The following is a 25,662-nucleotide window of genomic DNA, read 5'->3' on the forward strand; positions in this document are numbered from 1 at the left end:
GCTCTGGCTCCTGTCCACCCTGTTTCACCCCTGTTCCCCCACTCCCTGCCTGCCCCACAGCTGTGGGGACCCCACCCTGTCCTCCCCAGCCCCTCTCCTGGACTCCAACCCCTCTCCTGGGCTCCGGCTCCCCTCTCAGCTCCTGGCCCCAGATCCTCTGTTTCTGTTAAATAATGGACGCTTTGACCTAATTTTGCAGCTTCCTCATTGCGGGGGGGGGGAGTGTTGGGGGCTCCAAATGGGGGGGGAGTGGGAGGGGATGAGACTCTGCTTGTGCCCCACCTCCCTCCATCACACCCTACCTCTGCTGTCCCACCCTGTCCCCCAGGACCCCTGGCTGCCCCTCAGCAGCTCCTGGCCAGGGATGGGGTGTTGGTGATGGGGGAGGATGTAGTACTGGAGCCCCCAGTGTGTGTCAGTTTCCCCGTGGCTCCAGCGGGTGGCCCTGCTCTGTCCCAGCTCCACCCTGGCTCTGCCCTCCAGCTCTGTGGCCTGTGGGATCCCCGCAGGGCACAGGACACGGAGACATTTGCACCGGGTGCCCAGGACAAGGACAGACAAAGGGGAGCCTGGTGATGCCCCTGGATGCCCCCTCTCTCTGCTGCTGCAGGGCCAGGGGACACCCTGGGGACACATCAGTCCCCGTTGGCTGTGGGGAGCAGTGGGGAAACCGAGGCAGGGGGGACACGGGGGAATCTGGGAGCCCCGAGGGCCCTGAGCAGGCTCAGCCCTCGCTGCCGGCGCTATTTATAGCCGGCACTGCCATGTGTCGGACGTGTGCAGCGGCACGGGCGGGCGCTGGGGTCAGCCCAGGCTCTGCCCGCTCTGGGCTCACCACGTCAGGGGCCCGGGGGGACCCTCCCCACACCGTGGGGCTCAGCAGGCACCGTGACCCTGCCGCCTGTCACCGGGTCCTGGGGCTGAGCGGGTACCGGCATTGTCCTGTCTGTAGGCAGAGTTGGGCTGAGCATGGGCTATCTGCTGATCCCCATGTCCCCACGGACCACGGTGGCCGCGTCCTGCCCTACGCCAGCCCAAGGGAGTGACGCAGCCCCACGGCACACGGTGACAGTGTCAGGAAGGAAGCGCCTGGCAGCGTGTGGGTTTGCGGTGGTGTGGCGGTGACGCAGGCGGGCATCCTTCTCTCTCTGTACCCCCAGTTGCTCCAACCCTGGTCCCCCTGTGTCCCCCCACGGTGATGGCTGAGGTGATGGTGGCACAGGCAGGCGCAGGCAGGGCACAAGGACTCCCCCACATCTGGGCCACACTGGCCACGGCGAGGCTGGAGAGTTGCCAGTCCTGGCACTGTCCCTGAGGTGTCCTAGCTGTGTGCGTGGGGATGGGGACAGCAGGGCAGCGTGGGGGACACGGCCCCCCTGGCCATGCCAGTGCCAGCCCCAGCTCCGCTCTCTGCCGCAGTGGATGAAAAATCGATGGCGCAGCTGGATCCAGGCGCGTGGGTGCCGGAGCTCCCGCCGGAGCCGTTCGTCACCGAGGGCTGGCAGTGCTGCGGTGGGAGCAGCGTGGCGAGGGGACACCCCGGGACACCCAGCAGTGATGTGGGGAGGCCGAGGGGCCGCTGGGGTCCTGTCCCACCGCTCCACCACACGTGTCCCCGTGGCCCCTGTCCCCGCACACACGTGCCGTGCCCACGGGGCCGGGCAGTGCCCAGCTGTGCCGTGGGCAGCCCCACGCGCGCACGTCCGGCCGCGCACCCGCCCGAGTGCTCGGCGGGGGCTCGGCGTCCCCTCGGCGCTGTCCCCGGTGCCCCGGCTGCCTCGCTGTCCTCCCTTGCACTCTCCTTACATAAGCGGCCACGTGGCGGGCACGACCGCCTCCCGCCGCGCCGTCACCGCCGGCACCCAGATTCCATCTGACAGCCCCTTTCCGCTCGGCTGCTCCCGCCTGGCACCGGGGCCGGGGGTGCGGGGCAGGACCCCGCACGACCCCGCCGCACCCGCGCCGGGCGAGCTCTGTGGGGCCTCAGTGGGATGGGGACACGGCCACCCTTCGTGTCTTCGTGGCACCTCCTGCCGCGCCCTGCCACCCGCTGCCGGGGCACTGCCGGGCCTCGGTGCCGCGACGCCGCGGGACGGGACGGGGCTGGGCGCCATGGCCGGGCAGGATCCAGCCGGTGATGGGCTCAGTCCCGCGGTGCTGTGCCCGGGGGTCCCCGGTGCCCGGCGGCTGCCCCGGTGGGAGCGGAGGGGGGTCGGAGTGGCCGCCGTGCACATCTGGGAGTGATTTGGCACATTCCACTGGGCTGAGCACATGCCGGCGCCTGGGCCTCGCCGCCGCGGCCCCGGTGTGCGGGGAGGGGGCCAGCGGCCGCTCCGGGCTGGGGGTGCCCCGGCCTGGCTGGCCACGACTGGCCAGAGCATCCAGGCTCGCTCTGGTGAGCACACGGGGGAAACTGAGGCACGGGAATGTGCTGAGTGGCCTGGTGGGCACCACCCTCCGGTGTGGGATCCTGACAGGCACGCAGGAGTCCTGGGCAGTAGGGGGCCAGTGTGACTCCCCCCGGGGTATGTGCTGAGGCTGGCCACACGCCTCACATGTGTGTCTTCCCAGGGGAGCTCCTGCCCCACTGCCCTCCCAGCTCTCATGATGCAGGGTCTGGTCTGTGCTAGTGGGTGCAGGGCCCTGGGTGCCCTTTCTGGCTTCCCAGAATGTGGCTGGGTAGCCTGTGTCCATGTCCGTGTCCCCATCGCCATCCCCTTCCTGGGATCAGCATCTCTCCGGGGACAGACCAGGGAATCCCCCCGGGTACAGGCACTCTATACCCCCAGGGTACCATGGGTGCCCCAACCCTTCCTCTCTGAGCCTGGGGGGGCAGCTCAGGGACTCCCCATTCCTCTCCCCTCTTCTCCCCAGTGTGTTCCCATCTCTTCCCTACACCCCTGGAGCACCCACCCCCCGTGTTTTCCCTCATGTGGGTGCCCCAATCCTCCACCCGGAGGGTGGGGGCGAGTATCCAGAAGCAGAGAAAAAGGAAGCGGGCTTGGGGGAGCGTTGGAGCACCTCCTTCTGTGAGTGTGTGGGGGGGGGGGAAAAAAGGGAAGAGGGGCACCGACGTTGCGGTGCGCGGCCCCTTTAAGAGCCCCCCCACCCGGCGCGGCGCGCGCACCCACTTTCTCCCCTTCCGCTTTCTGGAGACTTCAAAGAGTTACAACGCGGGGCTGGCCCCGCCCCCGCCCCGCCCTCGCCCGCGCCCCATTGGCCGTTGGGGCGGAGCGGGGGCGTGGCCACCGAGAGGGGCGTGGTCTCCTCCCGCTTCCCCCCGCCCTCCGCCGCCGCCGCCGCCGCCGCCGCCGCCGCCGCCGCCCCGCCCGGCCCAGCCCCGGGTAAAGTTTCCCCGCGAGCACATGACTCGCAATGGCCGCGGCCGCCGCTCGGTGAACCCCCCCGGGAACCCCCACCCCACCCCTCCCTCGCCCCTCTAAGCCGGGGCGAACCCCCCCCAGCTCCTTCCCGGTGCCGCCGCCATGCAGCCACCACCGGGAGCTCCCCGGGTTTAAGGATTTCGGTGTTGGAGTCTCCGTGAGCAGGTAATGAGTGGGCTCCGGATCTACCCGTGGGAGTGGAAGGGGGGGTTGAGAAGGAGGGTCTTGATGCGGCTCCGGTACCGCCTCTGGGGATCCCCCTCCGGTAACGGGGGATCCCGGGGTTCCCGCAGCGGGGGAGGGACTCCGCCGGGCTGCGGCTGCTGGGCGCACCGGAGCCGCAGCGGGTTCGGGATCGCGGCTTTGGCCCCTGCCTCCTGCCATTTGGCTTGGGGGTGCCGGAGTTCCCTTTCCCGGTACCGACCGCCTGGGCGCTCCCGAGCGGCAGCGCTGCCCCCCCCACCCCGGGGAGGGTTCCGGGGAGGCTCCGATAGCCTCTATACCCCACCGGCGACCGGAGGACCGTCACGGAGCGCGGTGCTGAGGGGACCCCCCCCCCCGGGATTACCGGGCTCCCTCGGGCCGCCGGTGTGCGCAGCCACATTCCCCCCCACCTCCCCGCGGCGGGGGGGGCCGGGGCCGGTTCCCCTTTTCGGGGTGCGGCGGGGCCGGGGCCCGGCGGGGGAGCGGGGCCGGGAGCGCGGGGGGGCGCCGGGGGCCGGGGGGCGGGAGCGGCGTCTGCGCCGTTTCCTGGCCGGCGGGCGGAGGAAGCCATCGCTCTGCGCGGCTGACAGGGCGGCGGCGGGCGGGGGGGCCCGGGGGAGCCGGGCGGGGGGCGGCGGGGCCGGGGAGGGGACCGTTGGCCGCCGCCTCCCTCCCGCAGCAGCTGCCCGGGGCCGGGCCGGGGGCGGCGGAGCCCCCGCGGGCTCCGGGCGGGGTGGGCGGGTGGGGGGTGCTGTCCCCCGGGTGCTCGACCCCTGCAGAGGGGGGATTCCCCCCCGGGGGCGGGCAGCGGCGCTCCAGGCTGGGGTGGGCCGGTGCGGAGAGAAATCTGTGCTTCTGTCCCCCAAATCTGTGCCTCTGACCTTTGACCTCGTTGGTGGCAGGGGCCGCCCCGCAGCGCGGCGGGTGCTGGGGGTGAACACGGGGGCTCCCCAAGCCGGTCCCCCCGCTCCGGGGAGCCGGGCAGGCACCGGCTGGTGGCTCCGGGTGCAGCACCCGCTGCGTCCCCGCGCCGAGATTAGCGGGTGGCGGCTCGGTGGCTTAGCGGCCCCGCGGCCACTGCTCCCGGGCCATATGTCACCCGTGGGCCCCCACCCTGCCCTTGGGGGTGACCTTGCTGCGGCGCGGGGATGCGCCTGCTCCCGTGGGTGCTCGCACCGGGGATGCCTGTGGGTGCCTCAGTGGGTGTCCGGCCTCTTTGCCCATTGCTCACAGCCCCCCCAGGTGACGCGGTGACACGGCCACCGACAGTGGGATGGCAGGAGCAGGGCAGTGCACTGTGCCTCGTCTGCTGCTGCCTGGTGCCTGCGGCTGCTCCGTCCCACAGGGATGCCTGGCTTCACCCAGCTGTCCTTGTACATCCTCCGTGTCCCTGCGCTCGGTCCCTGTGGCAGGAGCAGCGTCGCGGCCGCGGAGCCTGGGGATGGCCTGTGCCACTGCCACCGCCTGCCCTGCGGCGCTGGGATTTACCATCCTGCCGCTCTGGATCTATTTATATCCAGGAGGTTCTGGCGTGACAACGTGCCACACTTGGCCGCGCGTGCCCTGAGCCACCGTGCCCTGGGCCACTGTCCTGGCAATGTCCAGTGCTGATGCCAGTGCTGCCATGGAGAGGGTGGCTGGGCTCTGGGGTCCCCCAGCCCTTTTTGGGGTGCTGCTGCAGCACGTCAGGGCTGGGGGAACTGTGGGTCCCCTGCAGTGCGTGCCTGGAGCCTCAAGGTGCCCCACGGCCATGGGGCACCCCTGTGCCGCAGGGCCCCCTGGCAAGCGCCAGCCCCGGGGGGGGCGCAGCGGGTGCGGGGGGTGCGATCATATCTGCGGTGACACATGTGCTGATTACGGAAAATGGGTTAATCTCCCTGCGGCTGGAGGAGGCTTAGCGGGGGGTGGCTCGTGGCAGGGCCCGGCGAGGGGCCGCGTGCGTCCGCTGTGGCCTCCGCTGTCCCCACTGAGCCCCGGCTGCCAGGCAGTGACAAGGGACATGGCAAGGGGACGTGGCAGCGGCACACGGCAGCCTGCCTGCCCGCAGCCAGCCCGGGTGCGACACGGTGGGTCGCGGTGGCTGCGGCACGGAGTGGTTTGGTCCCCCCAGGTACATCAGGTCTCTGCTTCGGAGCCTGCCCAGGCTGGGGGCACGGTGCCACCAAATCTCGGTGTCCGGGGGTGTCACACGGCCGCCTGCCCGCCGGGTCCCCCCGCGCTGTGTCCCGAGCGGCCCTGTGCCAGCTGCACTTGTCTGCCGGCTGTCGCCGAGCCAGCGAGGGCTGTCTGGGGCCGCGCTGTTCCCGGCACGCCATTCCCAGGGCGCCGGCTGCCGCCGCAGCCTCGGCTAAAAACAACCGGGACTGCCGCGAGTGGCTGCCGGGGCACCATCCCCCTGCTTCCCGGGAGCCCCTGGGGAGCTGGGATGGGGCACTCTGGGACCCCTGGGATGGGGCACTCCGGGACTGGGAGTTCTGGGCCTGTGGTTCCCTGCTTTCATCCTGAAGGTTGGGTTGCAGGGTGGAGATTGGGGTGTACCTGGAGGTGTCCCCTCCATGGGCAGGCAGCAGAGGGTGTGGGTCCCCAGGGTGCTGTGGGGGCAGCCCACAGTGTGAGGGGTTGGTGGGTCACGCTGGCCGGGACACCACCGGACCTTTGGGACCGGCCTGCTCCTCTCAGGCACCCACGGTGCAGCCAGGCCGGAGCAGTGCCGGTGGTGGTGTGGCACAGCCGTGGCCATCCCAGGGGCCGTGGCAGGGGCTGGGGCACCTGTTCCCGCAGAAGAATGGCGCATCTGGTGGTGGGTGCGGGAGGTGTAACCGGAGCGGCGCGTTCCCGGCGTAACCGGAGTCGGCCCGGCCGCAACAGGTGGAATTTCAGTTTGTGGCTCGTTGCGGCAGCAAGATGTGGGGTGCTGGGGTGAGGACCCACACCACAGGGCCAGTGGCAACTCCCTGGGGTGCCCATGTACCCCCATGGGGTGCCCCTCCCCATGGGAGGCCAGCATGGCCACCATCCCAGCTGGCACGGACAGCGTCCCCGTGGGCCAGCGTGGTGTCCCCGGCCCTGTGTCTGTGCTGGGGGAGCGGTGGTGGCTCCGTGTATCTTGCAGTTGGTGTTGGGGTGCGGGAACACCAGTGCTGCCCCGGGACCTGTGGTGGGGCAAACCCCTGGTCTGCTGCTGGCCCTGGAGAGTAGGATGTAGGTCCTGTGGTCAGCACTGGCCTCAGCATCCTCAGATTCCTGTTCCCAGCAGCCTCAACTCCGGCACAGGCTGCCTGGCCCAGTGTGTGCCGCTGGCTCCGGCCATGCCGCAGGCTGGGCATGATTCACGCCTGCCCGGGGACGTGAGAAACGTGACGGTGACTCACCGTGGAGAGCTTTGGGGATACGGGGAGAGGGTCTCTCTCAGCAGCCCTGTCAGGGGGTCACCTCACCCCTCCTGCACGATGCTGGCTGGCCTGGGAGGGCCCGGAGGGGCCGGTGGCGGCGGGGGGCAGCGGGGGGCAGCCGGGCCCTTGGCCTCGCGTGCGAGGCCACCCCGGGCTGGTTCTGCCGCCAGCGAGGAAACCGCAGGCTGCAACCGCAGCGGCTCCGCAGGCGCTTCCTGCCCTGCCCCGAGGCTGCCATCCTGTGCCCCCGTACCCTAGAACGGCAACCCCTCTCTGCCCACACACCGTGGGGGCAGCCTGGCACGGGGGGGTCCCCATTGCCGGTTCTGGTGAGGGTGGGGGACATACACAGCAGCTGCTGCCAGATTTGGGGAGTGCAGGATGCTGCGGTGGTGAACCCTGCGATGGCAGCAGGGCCAAGGGCCTCAGGTGGCAGGTCAGCGGGGTCATTAGTCAGTGGGGTGATAAGTCAATGGGGTGAGAGAGTCTAGGGTGGCAGAGGAGCATGGTGAGAGAGTCTGGGGTGACAGGGGCTGTGACAACTGGGCCAGGACTGAACTGAAACCTGTCTGCCTGGGAATCGAGAGTGGCAAGGGGAAGCTGCGGCCTGGAGCATGGTGCCTGCCGGCATGACAGGAAGGGCTGGGTCGCTGCCCGCTGCCCTGCCAGGCACCCCCAAACACCCCCAGCCCCTCTTGCCCCCCGCTGCCGGGGGGGCCAGGGCGGTGCCCCCATTCACCAGCGTGTCACATCCGGGTGCTGGTGCTGCCATCACCGTGTGCCCCGGCAGGAAGCACAACTGGGTTTGGGGGTGTGATGTGGGCTGGAGCTGGGGTACTGCCTGCACTGGGGGGTTTGGGGAGCCTCAGGGTGGGCTGGAGGTGTAGCTGGCTGGGGTGGTCACTGGGGACGGGGTGCTGCGGTGTGGCCATTCCGGTGGGATCCTGGTTGCTCTGCGGTTGGTGCTGGCTGTGCTGGATGTCGGGGAGCAGGATGCACCTGTGGGCACTGACCCCAGCCTGGGGGGTTACAATGGGGGGCTGCATTTTTGAAAGGGGTCTCTTGGGGGACTGTGCCAGTACTGCCTGGCCTACCTGGGTGTGCACAGATTTTTGCGGAGGGCTTTGTGATCTCTTTGGGGTCACAGTGGGATGGTGGCTAGGTCAGCCTTGTCCCACCCCAGCTGTGTCCCCCCACCAGCCATGGCCCCCCAGATCATGTCCCCCACCAGCCACACTGCTGCCAGCCTTGGGAATGGTGTGATCTGCGTGTCCGTGCGTCTGTCCACCCACTCCCGGGGGCCACCCCCGGCCTGGGTGGGAGGTTCCTCGTGTCTGGATTTGGCCCGGGCCCCGCAGCAACGTTTTCCATGGGGCTGGAACGAGGCGCTGGATTCCAGGAAGCTCCGGGCCTCATCCAGCTCCTGTGGGGACTGGAGGAAAAGGCGTCGGGGCGGGTGAACGTGGGCCCTGCCGAGGAGCTGCATGGCCCCTGGCCCCACACCGCTGGCCTGGCGGGTTCTGGGAGTGCAGCTTGGTCAGAACACCCAGGACCCCCATTTGGAACACCCAGGACCCATATTTGGGATGCCCACAACCCCCCAGCTGGGGAGCAGCCATGTGCTGGGGGCTGTGCCGGCACATGGTCCTGGGGGAGTTCCTCTGGGCACCAGCTCCTCCTGCCCGCCAGGACCCACGGGAGCAAGGCTGGCCAGGATCCCCGGACCCTCCTGGCCACTGCTGGTCATGTGGAGCATTGGAAAAGGGGGTTGCTGGCTGGGTTGGGGTGCACGGTGACCAGCCTGGCGGCGTTGGCCTCGCTCGGTCCCTGGCCGGCGGTGTGTGGGGGGGCTGGAGTGGGTTGAGTAATTGGGCCCCGGCATGGCTGGCGCAGTGCCCGGCGAGCACTTGGCACCGGCAAACATAAACAGTTCTTCCCGCGCCTCCCTCCCCTGGCTCCCCCCAGCCAGCACAACTCGGGGGCCACGGCCTGGCCGGGGGGGGGCCATGGGCAGTCCCCCACACCGCAGGCCAGGGTCCCTGCAGTGCCATGTGTGGACCCCACGCAAGGGCTGTCCCCAGTCTGATGCTGACCCAGCATCCGGCACCGTGCCCTGGCAATGGCTGTGGGAATCCCACACTCACTGGGGCACCCTGTGCTGGGGGGAATGTGGCCCCCCCCAGGCACTGATGGGTGCCCACTCTACAGTGACAGGACCATGGGTCTCCCCATAGGTGCTTCCCACTGGGTCAGTGGGTGCTGGTGTGAGCTGGGAGAACTGTGAGGGGTCCTGCCTCCAGTGGGTGCACCCAGCTGGGTTCTGGGGGGGCGGGCAGGGCCATGCCCATCCCGGCCCCTCCCCAGCGCCTTGCCGGGCGGCCCAGCCTTGTTCCTCTGGATCCTTTTCCGCCTCCGCGGGGCCGGGAGCCAGCACTCTCGGCAAATAAACAGCCCCCGCCGGGCCCCGCGCCAGCACTTAAATAAACAGCCAGCCCGGGATTGTGAAAGCCCCGTGCCCCTCTTCCCACCTCCCCCCGACTGGCCAGGGCCGAGGGGTCCGTGCCCACCGGGCTGGCGTGGGAGCTGGCGGCGCACGGCGTGAGCTGGCGCGTGGCACATGGCACGGGGTGGGGGCTGCGTCGCGACGGGCACGGCCCAGCCCTGCGGCCAGCCTGAGCCCCCCGGTGCTGGTCCCGCGGGGCTGAGCCCCCTCCCTCTGAGGCCGGGTGGCTGAGCCCCCTCGCGATCCGCGCAAGCATGGGGGGAGCGGAGCCGGAGCGGGCGCGTGGCCGTGACGGCAGAGCCGGCCTGGAGCGGAGCCGCTGTCCTCAGGGGACCCCGGTGTGCCCGTGTCCCGCCCCCGTCCCCAGCTGTCCCGCAGCCCCCCAGGCTGGGCAGGGGCTGCTGCCCCCAGACCCTGCTGCGTGCCCCATCTCCCATGCTAGGCCTGGCAGAGCAGGTTTGGGGTCGTGGTGCGGCCTTTGGCTAGAAGGGGTGCCCTGTGGGACCACAGTGTCCCCATACCATCCCCACACCGTCCGCCCGTCCCCCCCCACTAAGCTAAGCTGGGATTAGGGAGCTGCGCCTGCCGGTGCCGCCGTCCCGGTGTTGTTAATCAGGGGATCGGCTTTAATCCCCCACGGAGCCACAGGCCCAGCCGGCTGCGCCCTCCTGGGGCCGGGAGGGGATGTGGCCCCGGGGGGGGCTGGGGAAACTGAGGCACGGCTGGTGGGTGACCCCACTGGGTGGGAGTCAGCGGTCACAGCCCCTCTGCTAATGCCCCTCTCTGCTTCCCCCACAGCACCGCAGGACCAGCGCCAACGGTGAGGACAGCCCGGCAGCAGGGCACCCGCGGGCCCCATGCTCTGCTTGTCCCCCGGACCCCGCACCTGAGAGCCCCCTGCGCCGGAGACCCCGCCATGGCCAGCAACAGCAGCTCCTGCCCCACACCGGGCGGGGGGCACCTCAATGGCTACCCTGTGCCCCCCTATGCCTTCTTCTTCCCACACATGCTGGGGGGGCTCTCACCGCCCAGCACCCTGGCCGGCATCCAGCACCAGCTCCCCGTCAGTGGATACAGTACCCCATCACCTGCCAGTGAGTACTGCGTCCCTGCAGGGGCTGGTGGGACCCCCAGTGCTGGAGGGGTATGTGGAGACCCATCCAGGCCGGGCTCTGTCCCCAGCATGGGATGTGGGTGCCAGTCCCAGGCTGCTGCTCCAGCACTGGTCCGTAACGTGCCCGAGGGCAGTGGCGCTGGTGAGGTGGGGTCTCCTTGCTCCCCGCCACACCTGTGGGGAGCTGATTTTGGGGGCTTCATGATGCAAGCACTGGGTGCTGCTCCCCATGTGTTCATCTGAGTGCTCCTGCTGGGGAAACTGAGGCAGGGAGTGCTCAGTGGCCCTGGTTGTGTCATTAATTGCGACCGCCTTCGTTAATGGCTATTTTGTACGCTGGTTATTAATGGCCCATGGGCCCTGGCCAGGGTGTTCCTGTCCCTCACTGTGACCAGACTGGGTGCTGGGTGGCTTGGTGGGTGCTGTGTCCCCACGGTGGCTCTTTGTTCGCCGGTGGCGGGCCTGCCATGGGGGAGGCGATGAAGGCAATGAAGACAATCATCATCGCGGCTGCTCCCGATTCCATTTCCCCGTGACAGGGTCGTTCATCACGGTCCCGGTAATCACTGCCAGCCATGATGGCAGCTGGGAGCTGCTGGAGGTGGGCATCCACCCCGGGTCCCCCTGAACCAGCACCCCTCAGAGTGCCTCAGTTTCCCTGGATGCCATCTTGGATGCCATGGGATGGCTGCTGGACCCCTTCTCACCCCGGTCCCACGGTGGGTGGGTGCCCGTGCCCGTTTTGCTGCATCATGGGTGCCCTGCGGCGCCTGCTGGCGGGGAGAACCCCGTGGGTCGGGGTGTGGCAGGGCCCCCCCGGCCCGTCCTTGGCCCCGGGGGCCGGTGCAGGTCCAGGCAGGGCCGGCCCTGGGTGCTGTCCCCCGCCGGAGCCGCCCCGGCGGCGGTGGGACCCAGTGGGACCAGTTCAGCGACTGGGTGTCGGCGGGTGGGGCCACTCCCCCGCGCTGGCTCTGGGGCCATTCCGGGCGTGTGGGAACAGGCTGGGGGTGCCGCCTGTGTCCCCCCCCTTCCCTGACACTGAGGACAGAGCCGCGGGCTCGGCTGGAGGGTGTCCTGGGGCGGGTGATGGACCGGTGAATCGTGCCTCAGTTTCCCCTTGGCCTTCCCTGCTGGGTGCCCGAGGGATGCAAGGGGTGGGGGCACCGTGTCTTGCCACCCCCTTTGTAGCATCCACACAGCCTGGTGGGCGCTCTGTTTGGGTAGGCCCTGCAATATTGGGGTGGCTCCTGATGCCGCTGCTCTCGCTCCTGGTGCAGGGAGGTGCCGGTGTCTGTGTCCCGGCTGCGGGGGGGCCAGTGCTGCCACCCCCTCCTCACCATGTGTCCAGCCCTCACCAGATGTGCTGCAGCTGTGCGGCCCCAGGGCCGATCCGGCTGGGCCCTCCTGGGTGTGCAGATGCCCCTCCCGGGATTTGGGAGCCCAGCGGGTCCATGAGTGCTGGGATGGGGATCTGGTGGGTTGGGAGCTGCATGTGGGCATGTGTGTGCTCACATGATGGATGTACACACGTGTGCCCTCTGTGGGCTGGGTGTGTGTGCGTGGAGCTGTGTGTCCGTGGCACCGCGTGCTGCTGGCAGTGCTGGTGTGTCTCTGCACAACTGTGTGTGCACAGCTGGGGCTGTGTGGAGCGTGCATGCATGTGTCACATGTGTGTGTGTGTTTGTGTCAGTGCCCGCTGTGCCTGTGTGTGCACAGCTGGGGCTATGCAGGGCGTGCATGCGTGTGTCACGTGTGTTTGTGTGTGTCAGTGCCCACTGTGCCTGTGTGTGCACAGCTGGGGCTGCGTGGAGCGTGCATGCGTGTGTCACGTGTGTGTGTGTGTGTGTCAGTGCCCGCTGTGCCTGTGTGTGCACAGCTGGGGCTACACAGGGCATGCATGCGTGTGTCACATGTTTGTGTGTGTGTCAGTGCCTGCTGTGCCTGTGTGTGCACAGCTGGGGCTACACAGGGCATGCATGCGTGTGTCACATGTTTGTGTGTGTGTCAGTGCCCACTGTGCCTGTGTGTGCACAGCTGGGGCTGTGTGGAGCGTGCATGCGTGTGTCGTGTGTGTGTGTGTGTGTCAGTGCCCGCTGTGCCTGTGTGTGCACAGCTGGGGCTGCGTGGAGCGTGCATGCGTGTGTCACGTGTGTGTGTGTGTGTGTCAGTGCCCGCTGTGCCTGTGTGTGCACAGCTGGGGCTACACAGGGCATGCATGCGTGTGTCACGTGTGTTTGTGTGTGTCAGTGCCCACTGTGCCTGTGTGTGCACAGCTGGGGCTGTGTGGAGCGTGCATGCGTGTGTCGTGTGTGTGTGTGTGTGTCAGTGCCCGCTGTGCCTGTGTGTGCACAGCTGGGGCTACGCAGGGCATGCATGCGTGTGTCACGTGTGTGTGTGTGTGTGTCAGTGCCCGCTGTGCCTGTGTGTGCACAGCTGGGGCTGTGTGGAGCGCGCACACGTGTGTCACATATGTGTGTGTCAGTGCCTGCTGTGCCTGTGTGTTGATGGCACACGCAGAGCAGCGTTGCCCGTGTCCCTGTGCCGGGTGGGTGCACGCGTGTTGGTGTGTGTGGCGGTGCTGGGTTGCGCCTGTGCCCTCATCCCCATCCCCGGGGGCTCCGTGGCGCCTGGCTGTCCCTGGAGGTCCCCTCCCCTTGCCCAGTGCTGGCCCGTGGTGTGTCTCAGGAGTCCCTGAGGGGCTCCCTGAGCAGCTGCCCCCCCAGACCCTCCCTCGCCCTGATTCCCAGGCCTGGCTGCGGGAAGCGGGACCCCAGCCCAGCCCCCGCTGCAGCCGCGCCCCCCCGGCCCCGCTCCGGGCTGCCGGGACAGGGGGCCCCGCGCCCGGGCTGGCCTGTCACCCTACCCGCTGGCTCCGGTTTCCTCGCGCCGCAGCCGCTCCCCCGCAGCGCCCCGTAATTAATTAATTTTTAAAAATTAATGAGCAAAACGTGCTCCCTGTAGGCCGGGGGCTGTGCGCGGGGGGGCCGCGGGGCTAGGGGGCCCCGCTCAGGGCAGTGGCCGGGGAGCCCCGCGGGGTGCGGTGCTGGGGACCCCCCGGCCCCCCCATCCCTGACCCGGGAAGATTGATGAGGCGCTGGGCCCCCAGCCTGGGAAAGCCCATTAGGCGGAGGTTCTCTATCACTGTCAGGGGCCGGGGGGAGCCGCCTGTTCCAGCCGGGAATTTGCCGGGCTCAAAAGCGGCTGAAGGGGATAAATGTGGTCTTTTGAAGTGGGCGGGCGAGAGGGGGGCTGCGGGGCCCGGGGGGGCTGCGGGGCCCCGAGGTGCCGGCGTGGCGATGGGGGAAGGGGCTGCGGCCAACACCCCATACCCCGGGCTGGGCTGAGGGGGTTTGTATTGGGGCCCCCGGCATCCCTGTCCGTGGGGACTGTGACCCTGTGATCCCAAAGTCGCCCCCTCCGGGCACGGGGGGGTCCTCCATGGGGTCCCCATGGGCCGTAGGATTGGGTTTTCGTCGGCCTTTTGGAGGCATCTGTGTCCCCCCGGAGCATCGCTCTGGAAGTGGGGCCAGGAGGATGCGGGGCTGGGAATGTTGCTGGAAGGGCCCCATTTTCGTGTCCCCAGGCCGCTGGTGGGATGTGGCTCAGGGCGGGGTGTCCCTGTCCCCCTCACACCGCGGAATTGCGTGCGGGGTGTCCCCTCGCCCAGTTCCTCTTGGCTCTGGAATTAAGGTTTTGTGGTTTTTTTTTTTTTTAAATCTCTGTTTCTTCCTGTTGCCGCCGACGCGGGGCGGGAGGGGATGCGGGACGGGAAGGGATGTGGGAAGCGGTGCAGGAAGCGATGCGGGATGGGAAGCGCTGCCCGTCGGGGCGGCCGTCGGCATGGCCCAGCCGCGCGGTGCCACCGCCCGTGTCCCCTCCGCCGTCCCCTCCATCGCAGCCACATTCTTTCCAGCGCTGGTAAATGAGTCAGAGCAGACATTTGTCATGTTCGCTGCAGGAAGTTGGAGCAGCGCTGGGCTTTTGTTCGAAACCTGCTGGCTAAGCAAAGCCCCGACTTGCCATTATTATTTAAACAGGCGCTGCCGCGCTGCGCAGCCCCGCACGCACACACGGGCACGCACACGCGTGCACAGCCACACACGGACATACAGCCACACACGGACATACAGCCACACGTGTGCACAGCCACACACGGACATACAGCCACACGTGTGCACAGCCACACACGGATATACAGCCGCACACGGACATACAGCCTCATGTGTGCACAGCCACACACGGACATACAGCCACACACGGACATACAGCCACACGTGTGCACAGCCACACACGGACATACAGCCACACGTGTGCACAGCCACACACGGATATACAGCCGCACACGGACATACAGCCTCATGTGTGCACAGCCACACACGGACATACAGCCGCACACGGACATACAGCCACACACGGACATACAGCCTCATGTGTGCACAGCCACACACGGACATACAGCCACACATGGACATACAGCCACACACGGACATACAGCCTCACGTATGCACAGCCACACACGGACATACAGCCACACACGGACATACAGCCACACACGGACATACAGCCACACGTGTGCACAGCCACACACGGACATACAGCCACACATGGACATACAGCCACACACGGACATACAGCCACACACGGACATACAGCCACACGTGTGCACAGCCACACACGGACATACAGCCACACACATACAGCCACACACGGACATACAGCCTCACGTGTGCACAGCCACACACGGACATACAGCCACACACATACAGCCACACACGGACATACAGCCTCACGTGTGCACAGCCACACACGGACATACAGCCTCACGTGTGCACAGCCACACACAGACATACAGCCACACACGGACATACAGCCACACATGGACATACAGCCTCACGTGTGCGCAGCCATGCATGGACATACAGCCACAAGTGTGCACAGCCACACACACACAGACAGCCACACATGGACACGCATGCGTGCACAGCCACACGCGTGCACAGCCACACACGGACATGCACACAGGCACAGCCACACATGCACACAGGACAGTCACATGCATGCACACACAGTCACAGCCACACTCACAGGGCCAGACAGAGCCACACGCATGCACACAGAGCCACACACACGCACAGCCACACACACACACGGACACACAGATGTGCGTGGCAGCACCCACATCCTCCGATCTGTGTCCAGCCATGCACATGCATGTGCTCCTCCTGCCCATGGCAAGGCCCAGCTGAGGGCTCCTCTCCCTCCAAGGGCACTCCTGGGCTAGGCAGCGTGGGGCTGGGGCAGTGTGGATGCCGTGGCATGCCCGCTGTGCAGCAGGGAGGTCACCGCTGCAGCGGGAAGTGGCACCCCCAGGGCCTGTCCTTGGCGTGTGACCGTCCCTGCTCTGGGCAGCGCCGTCACCACTCAGGGGTCCCTGGGTTTGCAGTGTCAGCTTCAGTGGGGGCTTGTGTGAAGGGGCGGAGTGGTGGGGACTGGTGGCACATGGTTTTCTGCCCTGCGTGGGTCACACGCCAGCACACGCGTGTGCACGCACACACAGGTACAGCAGGCTGTGCACACACGCGTGTGTTCACATTCTCAGCTGCTCCCGTGCTCAGAGGGACACGGTGTCACACACATGTGCGTGTGTGTGCAGGAGGAATGCACACACGTGTGTGCACACAGGCTGCCCTGCGCGGGCACACGCACCTCCCCGTGCGTCTGTGTAGCGGGAGCACACGTGGCTCCGCTGCAGCCGGGATGCAGACACGCATCATGCACTGGGAACATGCATGAACACACGTGCACATGCATGTACACAGACCCACCCACCCCACCGGGGGGGGGGGGCCGAGGGTCAGGCCGAGGTGAGCCTTTCCCGCGGGTTCACCCGCAGTTCACCCGCATCCCATTAGGCAAATGAGCCACGGTCGCCGGGCAGCCCCCGGGACCCCCAGGGCCCCCGTCATCTCCGCCGGGCAGTCCCCGGGCCCCCCCAGCCCCGCCTTGAGCCCCTCCCCATTTCGCTCCCGTGTGGTGCTGCCCCTGCGTGTCCGTGTCCCTCTGCATGTCCGTGTTCCCCTGCGTGTCCCTTGGCCCCGCGTGTCCGTGCCCTCTCCTTGTGTCCATTTCTCCACCACGTATCCGTATCCTCCTGCGTGGCCGTGTCACCTCATGTGTCCGTGCCCCCACCACGTCTGTTGCCCCCCTGCATGTCTGTGTCCCCCTCGGTGTCCGCGCCCCCCACCTCCCGCGTGTGCTTGTCCGTGTTGCGTGTCCGTGCCCCACCCCCGCGTGTCCATTTCTCTCCTGCGTGTCCGTGCCCGTCCCCTACATGTCCGTGCGCCCTCCGCGTGTCCGTGCCCCGTGTCCGTGTGCCCCCGGCGTGCGGGTGTCCGGCGGCCCCGCGGCGCGCAGCGGGTTAAGTGCGAGGAGGCGGCGGGTGCCGGGAGGGACCGGGGCTGGCGAAGCCGCAGAGCCGGCGGGGCTGCGCCTTCCTCCCCTCCCCCCGCCTCCTCCTCCTCTTCCTCCTCCTCCTTCTCCTCCTCCTCCTCCTCCCGCCGCTCGGGCGCGGAGCGAGCGGCGGGGCCGCTCCGCGGGGCGATGGCAGCGCGGCGCGGGGCGCCCCGGGGGCGCGGGGGGGGGGCACTGACCGCCCGGGGCCGCCCCGGCCGGGGGAGCCGCCCCCGCCGCCCCGGGGCCATGTACGAGGGCGCGGCGGTGGCGGGGCTGCCCCCCGGCCCCTTCCTCCGCATGGATTTCTACGGGCCGGGCCCCCGGGGCTGCCCCCCCCGCCGCCCCCCGCCGTGGAGCAGCTCCGGCCGCTGTAGGTACCTGCGCGCCGGGGGCGGACGGGCCCCCTCTCCGTCGCATCGGGCCGGGGAGAGGGGCCCCGAAACCCGGGCGGGGGTGGGGGGCGGCTGCGGGGATGGGTGCGGGGTGCGGTGCTGGGTGCGGGGGCCCTGGCCGTGGGCGGGGGGCTGAGCTGAGTGCTGGTCCCGGGGGGGTGCGGGGCTCAGCCCCCCCAGCCGTCTCCCCACCCGCTCCATGCGCAGATGCCACCGGCTCTTTAAGCACCCCCTCCCCTATTTCGGGGGCAGTCAGGACCTCGGGGCCGAGCTCGGTGAAGGGGGGCAGGGGGGTCGCCTCTCGCCCCCCCCCTTCCCGCAGCGGGGTCCAGGCAGCGCCGGCTCCGCCGGGAATTTCGCTCTCTCCTGATAAAGGCTCCGGGAAAATCCAATTAACTACAGACGGAGCCGCCGCTGCTGCCCAGGCGCAGGGGAGCCCCAGCCTGGGCCCCCACCCTGCCCCGGATCGGGGGATCCCCCTGGGCCGGGGGTCCTGGGTGTGGATGTGAGGCCGGGCCAGCTCTGTTCCTGCTGGCGGGACCCTGCCCTGTGTCCCTGAGGGGTCGCAGCCCGGTGTCCCCTCCCATACCCATGCCCTGTGCGAGGGGGGGCAGGGAGGGCGTGAGGACACCGCTGTACCGGGATGGGCAGCAGGGGGACACGGGCAGCGCACCCCAAGTGGCGGCCAGCCTGAGAGCTCTTCCCCCAAGGGGATGTGGGACCCTGCTGTGGTTTGTGCCCACTGTGTGGGGGGCGAGTGAGGTCTGGAGGGGCTGGAGGAGTCCCGTGCCCCCGCTGTGGGCAGCCGGTGCCCTGGCACCCAGGGGCCACCACAACAACCCAGGGAAACTCCTGTCGGGTTCCGTGGGACTTTTCACCCCGATAAGGGCGGGGGCCCATTGCGGGGTGCCCGTGGCCGGCGCTGTGCAAAGGGTGTGTGGCCGTGGACCCCGGTCTCACTCCCCGCATTGTCTCGGGGCCGCTCGACCTTTGCGCTGGCACCGAGCGCGGCCGAGGGGCCTTTGTCTGCGCTGGGGACACGCGGGGGCTCCCGCTGGCTCTGTGAGGGGGGGGCTGCCTCCGAGGCCTCGCTCAGGCAGGGTGGGCAGGGGGGTCCCAGGCTCCAGCGCCACCCCTTAGGGCAGGGTCACCCGGCTCTGACTGCCCTGAGCAGGGTAGCTGGGGGGCATTGTCCCCTCTCTGTGCCCCCCAGTCCTGCGGGGGCCGGAGCCCCCTCCCCGTGGGCCGCAGCGCTGGGTGGACGTGGGTCCCCTCCCTGGCTAGGGCACCTCGGGGCTCTGGTCACGGTGACCGTGACCTGGCGGGCGCGTGGGCGGCGGGCGCTGGCGGGACTCCCTGGCTGTGCGCCCCGCTCCCGACGTCACACGAGGTGCCGTGTCTCCCCAGCCCGGGGGTGCCAGCCCGGGCAGGGCTCGGTGGTGTCGGAGCAGCCGTGCTGTGCCTCAGTTTCCTCAGAGCCAGCTGCGGCTGTGCCCGCTGGCCCCGCGGTGCTGGCTGCTGGCCCAGCGTGGCACTGCCCTGCCCGGCAGGGCGTGTTGCGCTGGCACAGCAGCCAGAGCTGCTCAGGGGGCACGGGGAGCCCATCCATACCCTCAGAGAGGTCTGGGGCTGCTACCATGGGGAAACGGAGGCACGAGGCAGCTCCTGAGAGTGGGGGAAGATCTTGTAGGAGCCCACCAAAACAGTGGGAACCCCCTGCCCCTGTGGGGCCATGTGCTGTTGGGGGTTTTTGGAGTGCTGTGCGGGTGTGGGAGGGGTACGTGGGGTTAGATTGTGAGTGGCACCCCCCCCCCCCCCCCCCGCTGGGCACAGGGTGGCCTCACATGGCCTTGTGAAACTGTGGGTCACAGATGGGTGTGTCGGGGTTTTGGGGACCCCAGGCCCTGGTGCTGGCAGGGCACAGACACCGGCTCCTGGGCAGGATGCTCTGAGGGGACCAGGCGGTGCCCGGTGGGCTGAGCCCCGTGGCTGGTGGCATGTGAGCAGGAGCGGGCACCCCACGGCTCGGGGTTCCCAGCACCCTCTTCCCTCCCCCCCCCCTTCTCCTGCAGAAGCGCAGGAATTCGGGGCACGTGGGATTCTCATCCGCAGGGAAGCCCTGGGTGGGCCTCCCCCCTCCTGTGGGGGGCTGTGACCTCTGGCACGGCACTGCCACCGCACGGGGCTGCGGGGACCCCCGGTGACCCCCGCTGCGCCCTCGGGTGGGCTCCCCCCTCTAGTCCCCCCATCCTCGTCCTCCCCCTCTGGCCGGGGTCTATCCCGGAGCCGTGCCGGGGTGGCGGCGGCGCGGAGGCCGGTGTCCCCGCCGGGCACCGGCACACGGGGTGTCCCCGCGGGCGCTTTCCCACGCCAGGGCGGGGGTGCGGGTGTCGGGGTGCCCCGGGGTCCCCCGGCGCGGGCAGGAAGCAGCCGGCGGGGCCGCGGGCGGGGGCGGCGCGTTCAGCGTTCACCCGGGATCTGGCGGAGCCGCAGCATCTGGTCTGCAGCTGGAGCCGGGCTCCGCTGCCTCGGCCGGGGGGGACAGCGGGGTCCCCCCTGCTGCGGGGAGGGGGGCGGGCTGGGGGAGGGGATGAGCCTGGGCATTGGGGTCCACCGTGTCCCCAGCTGCACCCCGTCACCCAGCCCTGCGCGAGCAGGGGAGGTTGGCACCCATCCTGCCTGCTCAGCGCGCCTTTGGGTGCTGCTCTGTGCCCTCCCCATGCCCCCCAGGGCCGCGAGGGGCACCCAGGCCTGATGCTGCCATGAGGGGCTCCTGGGGAGCTGGCTAGGCTGGCCGCTGTGCCTGTGTCCGTGTCCCCTCCGTGGTGGCACCTCGGTCCCTTGGCCGGTGGTGGGGGTGGCAGGGGATTCCCGGGGTGCTGGCGCAGCTCTGCCAGCGCAGGGACGCGGAGGGAGCCGGGTCCCCTCCCCCCTCCGCACCCAGCACGTCAAAATCTTGTCAAATCCGCGTTTTGTGAGTGCAGCTCTCCACGAGGAAGTTCTTAAATTATATAAAAGAGGCGATAAATTATAGACGACGTTCGCTCAGTCACTTTAATGGCTCCGCTCCCTCGAGTGGCAGCGGTGATTTATTCAGCCCAGGAGCTCTGCCCGGTGCTCGCCCCCACGCCCGTGTCCCACCCCGTACACCCACATCCCACCTCGCAGCCTCGTATCCCACCTTGCACGCTCACATCCCTCCCTGCACCCTCACAGCCCACCACACACGCTTGTATCCCACCTTGCACGCTCACATCCTACCTTGCACACTCCCCTCGTGCCCACACACTCATATCCCACCCTGCGCAATCGCCTCCGTGCCCTCATATCCCGCCTCACACATTCCCCTGGTGCCCCACACACTCATGTCCCATCCCACACACTCGTATCCCACCTTACACACTCATTTCCATGATCTCAAATCCCACCCCTCGTACTCCTCACCCTGCCCCGCACGCTCCTGTCACACCCCGCACATTCCCCGTCCCCGTTGGCGCCTGGGGACAAGCGTCAGGCGTGGCTTTGTCATGGTGTCCCCTCCCTGGCCCCATCCCGTGGCCTTTGGCGAGGGGCCCGCGGCACTGCCGGGCTGGGGACCCCCAGCCCTCACTCCCCAAAACCCCCCACTCCACTGGGGCCCCTTCTCCGGGCCGGGTGTCCCTTGCCGGGGCTCCCCACGGCTCCCCGGCCCCGGGGGGACTCCGGCGGCCGTGGGGCCCTTTTTGGGGTGCAGAGGCCGGCGGGGCGGGGGGGGCCTGGGCTCCCCCGCCGGGCCCGGCCTTTAATATCCTGTTTGACTGGTTCGCTTGGCTCTGCTGCAGAAAAACATTCGCAAACATCCCGGAGCAGCCGGGGAGCGCTTAACCCCTTCCTGGCTGCGCCCCACGCCGGGGGTGCACCCCGACTGTGCTGAGCCCTTCCCCAGCTCTGACTGTGCTGAATGCCCCCCCTGCACTCCAGGGGTGCACCCAACTGTGCTGAGCCCCCCCCGTGGGCTAGGGGTGCACCCCGACTGTTCTGAGTCCCCCCGCTCCAGGGGTGCACCCCAACTGCGCCGCCCCCCCCCAGCCTGGGCTGTGCTAGGGCAGGGGCCAAGGTTTGACCTGGGGGGCTTGGGCACCTCCTGCAGGGTCCTGGGGGATGGGGGTGCTTTCTGGGGTGCAAGAGGTGCATGCCTCGAGGTTTTGAGGTGCAGGAGGGCAACAGGCACGTTCCATGAGGTTTTGGGGTGCAGGGGCACTGGCTGTATCCCCTGTGCTGGCAGGGCCGGGGTCTGCTTGTTACGGGGACAAAGGCAGCGCTGCCCTTGGGGATGTCCTCCACTGGGGAACCTTGGGGTGCCAGCTGGGTGCCACTGTGCCTGTCCCCTCCTGGGGGGCCATGGGTGGTGGGTGACCCCCGGGTTTGTGGGGGTTCCCTTGTATATATGGGGGTCACACTGTACATGTGGGGGTCACCCTGTACGTACAGGTGCCACACTGTACATGTGCCCACATGTGTGAGTGAGTGTGTGGCACTGGCCCCCCCCAAGCTGGCCCTGCACTCTTCGTCCCCCCATCCGCTGGCAATGCTGATTGGGCTGGGGGCTTCTGAGATCCCAGCCCTTTTCTTTGCTTTTTTTCATTTTTTTTGTCTGCCTGAATTCCACATCGTCTCTGTGACCTGGAAATGTCACGTTGCATCTTCCCAGTTCGCGTCCTCTCCCCGCTGGCCCTGCTCGACCTGGCGCCAGGGCCGGCGTGGGCAGTGCAGGGCTGGGGCTGCCGGGACCCCTGGAGCTGGGGAGCAGCCGTGGGGTGCGGGGTGGGGGGTCCCTGCCCGGGGGGCTCTGTGCCCTGAGTGCCACCCCTTCCCCACAGCCGTCGAGACGCAGAGCACCAGCTCGGAGGAGATCGTGCCCAGCCCCCCTTCACCCCCACCCCTGCCCCGCATCTACAAGCCCTGCTTCGTGTGCCAGGACAAATCCTCGGGGTACCACTATGGGGTCAGCGCCTGCGAGGGCTGCAAGGTGAGCGCTGCCACCGGCCCCGACCGCCCCCACAGCTCCCCGGGGGGAGCATCCTTGGGATGCTTGGTGTCCCCGTGCCGGGTGCTGATCGGGGCGTGCGGGGTCCCCAGGGCTTCTTCCGCCGCAGCATCCAGAAGAACATGGTGTACACGTGCCACCGGGACAAGAACTGCATCATCAACAAGGTGACGCGCAACCGGTGCCAGTACTGCCGGCTCCAGAAGTGCTTCGAAGTTGGAATGTCCAAGGAGTGTGAGTGGGGGCTGGGAACGGGGACAGGGATGGGAACAGGGATGAAGAGCAGGGATGGGATGGGAACACGGATGGGAACACCCTGCCTGGCGTCCCGGTCAGGGGGCTCTGGATATGATGGGCCATCCCAGCAGCCCCCACCGAGTGCCCAGCAAGGCCCGGGGGATGGGGACCCCCTGGGATTGTGTCACAGCCCGGCAGTTGCCTGGGCAACGCGTGATTGATCATGTCAGAGATAAATGACGCTGACGAGGCCTCCCCGCTCCGCTGGCAGTTGTCATGGTGCCCGGCTGTGCCCCCGCGGTGGGTGCCCGGGGGAGAGGGCTGCTGAGGCACAGCTGCCTCCCTGAGTCTTGCCCCATCTGCCAACCCCTGGGGGCCTGGCACCCCTGGGAGGAGCTGGCAGAGCCTGGGGGACCAGGAACTGCCAGGGGAGTTCAGCATCCCTGGAGGCTTACCCTGCACCTAAGAGGGGTCCTGGCCCTCCCAGCCCACAGAGGGTGATCCCTGCAGGGCCGGGGCTCCTCCCAGCTGCTCCACCCTTCCCAGCTGTCACCCCCAGGGTCCCTCCTGTGCCCCTCACCCAGTGTGGTGGCTCAGCTGCCATTCTCTGTCCCCCAGGTCCCTCTCTGATATGCTGAGCACCATCCCCGCAGGCCCCCCCAGGGGTGCAGGGTCTAACCGCACCCCTAATTGCTCCTAATGGGGGTTGTTTAAGGCAATCTGTGGGGCTGATGGCTCCGCTGGGAACTTGTCACCACAGCTGAGCCGACTGCTGGTGGCAGGTTCCCATCCTGCCCTGGGGGCAGAGCGCGGTGGGGCAGGGGCTGGGTGGCACTGGGGCACAGGTGACACTGACCCTGCCATTCCCGCAGCCGTCCGCAATGACCGGAACAAGAAGAAGAAGGACGTGCCCAAGCCGGAGTGCTCCGAGAGCTACATCATCACACCTGAGGTGGAGGAGCTCATCGAGAAGGTGCGCAAAGCCCACCAGGAGACCTTCCCCGCGCTCTGCCAGCTCGGCAAATACACTACGGTGAGTGTCGTGGGGTCCCGGGGGTCCGGAGGGACTGGGGAGGGCCACACCCCCCCGTGCCCTCATCCCCCACCTCCCACTACAGAACAACAGCTCGGAGCAGCGCGTGTCCCTGGACATCGACCTGTGGGACAAGTTCAGCGAGTTGTCCACCAAGTGCATCATCAAGACGGTGGAGTTCGCCAAGCAGCTCCCCGGCTTCACCACGCTCACCATCGCCGACCAGATCACCCTCCTCAAAGCCGCCTGCCTCGACATCCTGGTGAGCACAGGGATGGGACAGGGATGGGGACAGGGACGGGGAGGGGACACCAGGCTGAGCCCCCTGGCCTCTCCCCACCAGATCCTGCGGATCTGCACACGCTACACGCCGGAGCAGGACACCATGACCTTCTCGGACGGGCTGACGCTGAACCGCACGCAGATGCACAACGCGGGGTTCGGGCCCCTCACCGACCTGGTCTTCGCCTTCGCCAACCAGCTGCTGCCGCTGGAGATGGACGACGCCGAGACGGGGCTGCTCAGTGCCATCTGCCTCATCTGCGGAGGTGGGTGCAGGGACAGGCACAGCCTGGCCGTCCTCCCCCAATGGCTGAGCAAGCAGACCCCAAATGAAGCCGAAGCAGTGGGAGCTGGGAACCCACAGGATGGCAACGGGGATGTGCTGTTCCCCCCAACCAACTCTGTGCCCCCTCCCCAGACCGCCAGGACCTGGAGCAGCCTGACAAGGTGGACAAGCTGCAAGAGCCACTGCTGGAGGCACTGAAGATCTACGTGAGGAAGAGGAGGCCCAACAAGCCCCACATGTTCCCCAAGATGCTCATGAAGATCACAGACCTGCGCAGCATCAGCGCCAAGGGTGAGGCTCCTGTGGCTTTGGGTCCTGAGGGAGCATCCAGGAGACACTGGGGCATCTGGGTCACTCAGCATCCTCCAGAGGGGATGAAGAGGAGGACACACCCAGCACTGCATCTTCCAGGGATGCTGGAGATACCACACTGTCCCTTGTCCTCAGTGCCCAGGGAGAAGCAAAGCTGGGGGTGTCAGTTTGGGGGTGCTGCTTTCAGGGTGCTGTTTTGGGGGTGCCATTTTTCGGGTGCTGGTTTGGGGATGCCAGTTTTAGCGTGCCATTTTGGGGGTGCCCTTTTGGGGTTTTTTGGGTGCCGTTTGGGGTTGCCAGTTTCAGGGTGCTATTTTGGGAGTGTCAGTTTGTGGGTGCCTGCTGACCCCGACCCTCCCGCAGGCGCCGAGCGGGTGATCACGCTGAAGATGGAGATCCCGGGCTCGATGCCGCCCCTCATTCAGGAGATGCTGGAGAACTCGGAGGGCATGGACACGCTGGGGGGGCAGGCGGGCAGCCCCCGCGGGGGCAGCCTGGGGCCCCCCCCCGGGCAGCTGCAGCCCCAGCCTTTCGCCCAGCTCCAACCGCAGCAGCCCGGCCACGCACTCGCCGTGACCCGCGCCCGGCGCGCACCAGGACAGAGCCCGGCACGCCGGCACGGGGGGGGTCCCTGCGCCCGGCCCGGCTGCAGCCCCCCCGGGGCGGACTCCTCGGCAGCCCCCGCCGGAGCGGCCCCTGCGGGGACCCCCCAGCCCCGGGCCCAGCGCGTTGGTTGAGTCACATTTCAGGGGCGCGGGGACCCTCGGCCGCGGCCCCGGGGACGCCCCGGCCCCACCAGCACCAGCACCCACGGGATCGCGACCACCGAGCCACCCCCCCCCCACCCCGGCCGTCCGCGTGGGGGCCCGGCCAGCCCCGCACGCCGAGGAAGCAGAGTCATTTAAAAGAGAAAAGAAAGCAAAGTATATATATATAAATATCTATAAATATCTATAAATACGTTTTAAAACCTTTGTAAAAGTTTGGAGGGGTTTTTAGGCCTGTGCAGGTGGAGGGGGCACGGCGGGCGCTGCCGGGGGAGGGG

The 25,662-nt window shown here is 68.3% G+C and overlaps 1 protein-coding gene across 2 annotated transcripts; it reads left to right on the forward strand.

The window, feature by feature from the left end:
• Nucleotides 1-3,374: 3,374 nt before the first annotated feature.
• On the forward strand, nucleotides 3,375-25,662 carry RARA (retinoic acid receptor alpha). 2 transcript variants are annotated; one of them, XM_032134231.1, is made up of 9 exons: nucleotides 3,375-3,548; nucleotides 10,281-10,576; nucleotides 22,301-22,449; nucleotides 22,560-22,701; nucleotides 23,577-23,737; nucleotides 23,823-23,999; nucleotides 24,081-24,285; nucleotides 24,438-24,596; nucleotides 24,981-25,662. In XM_032134231.1, the coding sequence occupies exons 2-9, from the start codon at nucleotides 10,399-10,401 to the stop codon at nucleotides 25,352-25,354; spliced, it is 1,545 nt and encodes a 514-aa protein (XP_031990122.1). In that variant the 5' UTR covers nucleotides 3,375-3,548; nucleotides 10,281-10,398; the 3' UTR covers nucleotides 25,355-25,662. The 2 variants fall into 2 exon arrangements, with proteins under 2 accessions (XP_031990122.1, XP_031990123.1); XM_032134232.1 differs by lacking the exons at nucleotides 3,375-3,548; nucleotides 10,281-10,576 and adding an exon at nucleotides 17,266-17,419.

The sequence above is a fragment of the Corvus moneduloides genome, chromosome 26 (genome assembly GCF_009650955.1).
Source record: "Corvus moneduloides isolate bCorMon1 chromosome 26, bCorMon1.pri, whole genome shotgun sequence".
Lineage (NCBI taxonomy): Eukaryota > Metazoa > Chordata > Aves > Passeriformes > Corvidae > Corvus > Corvus moneduloides.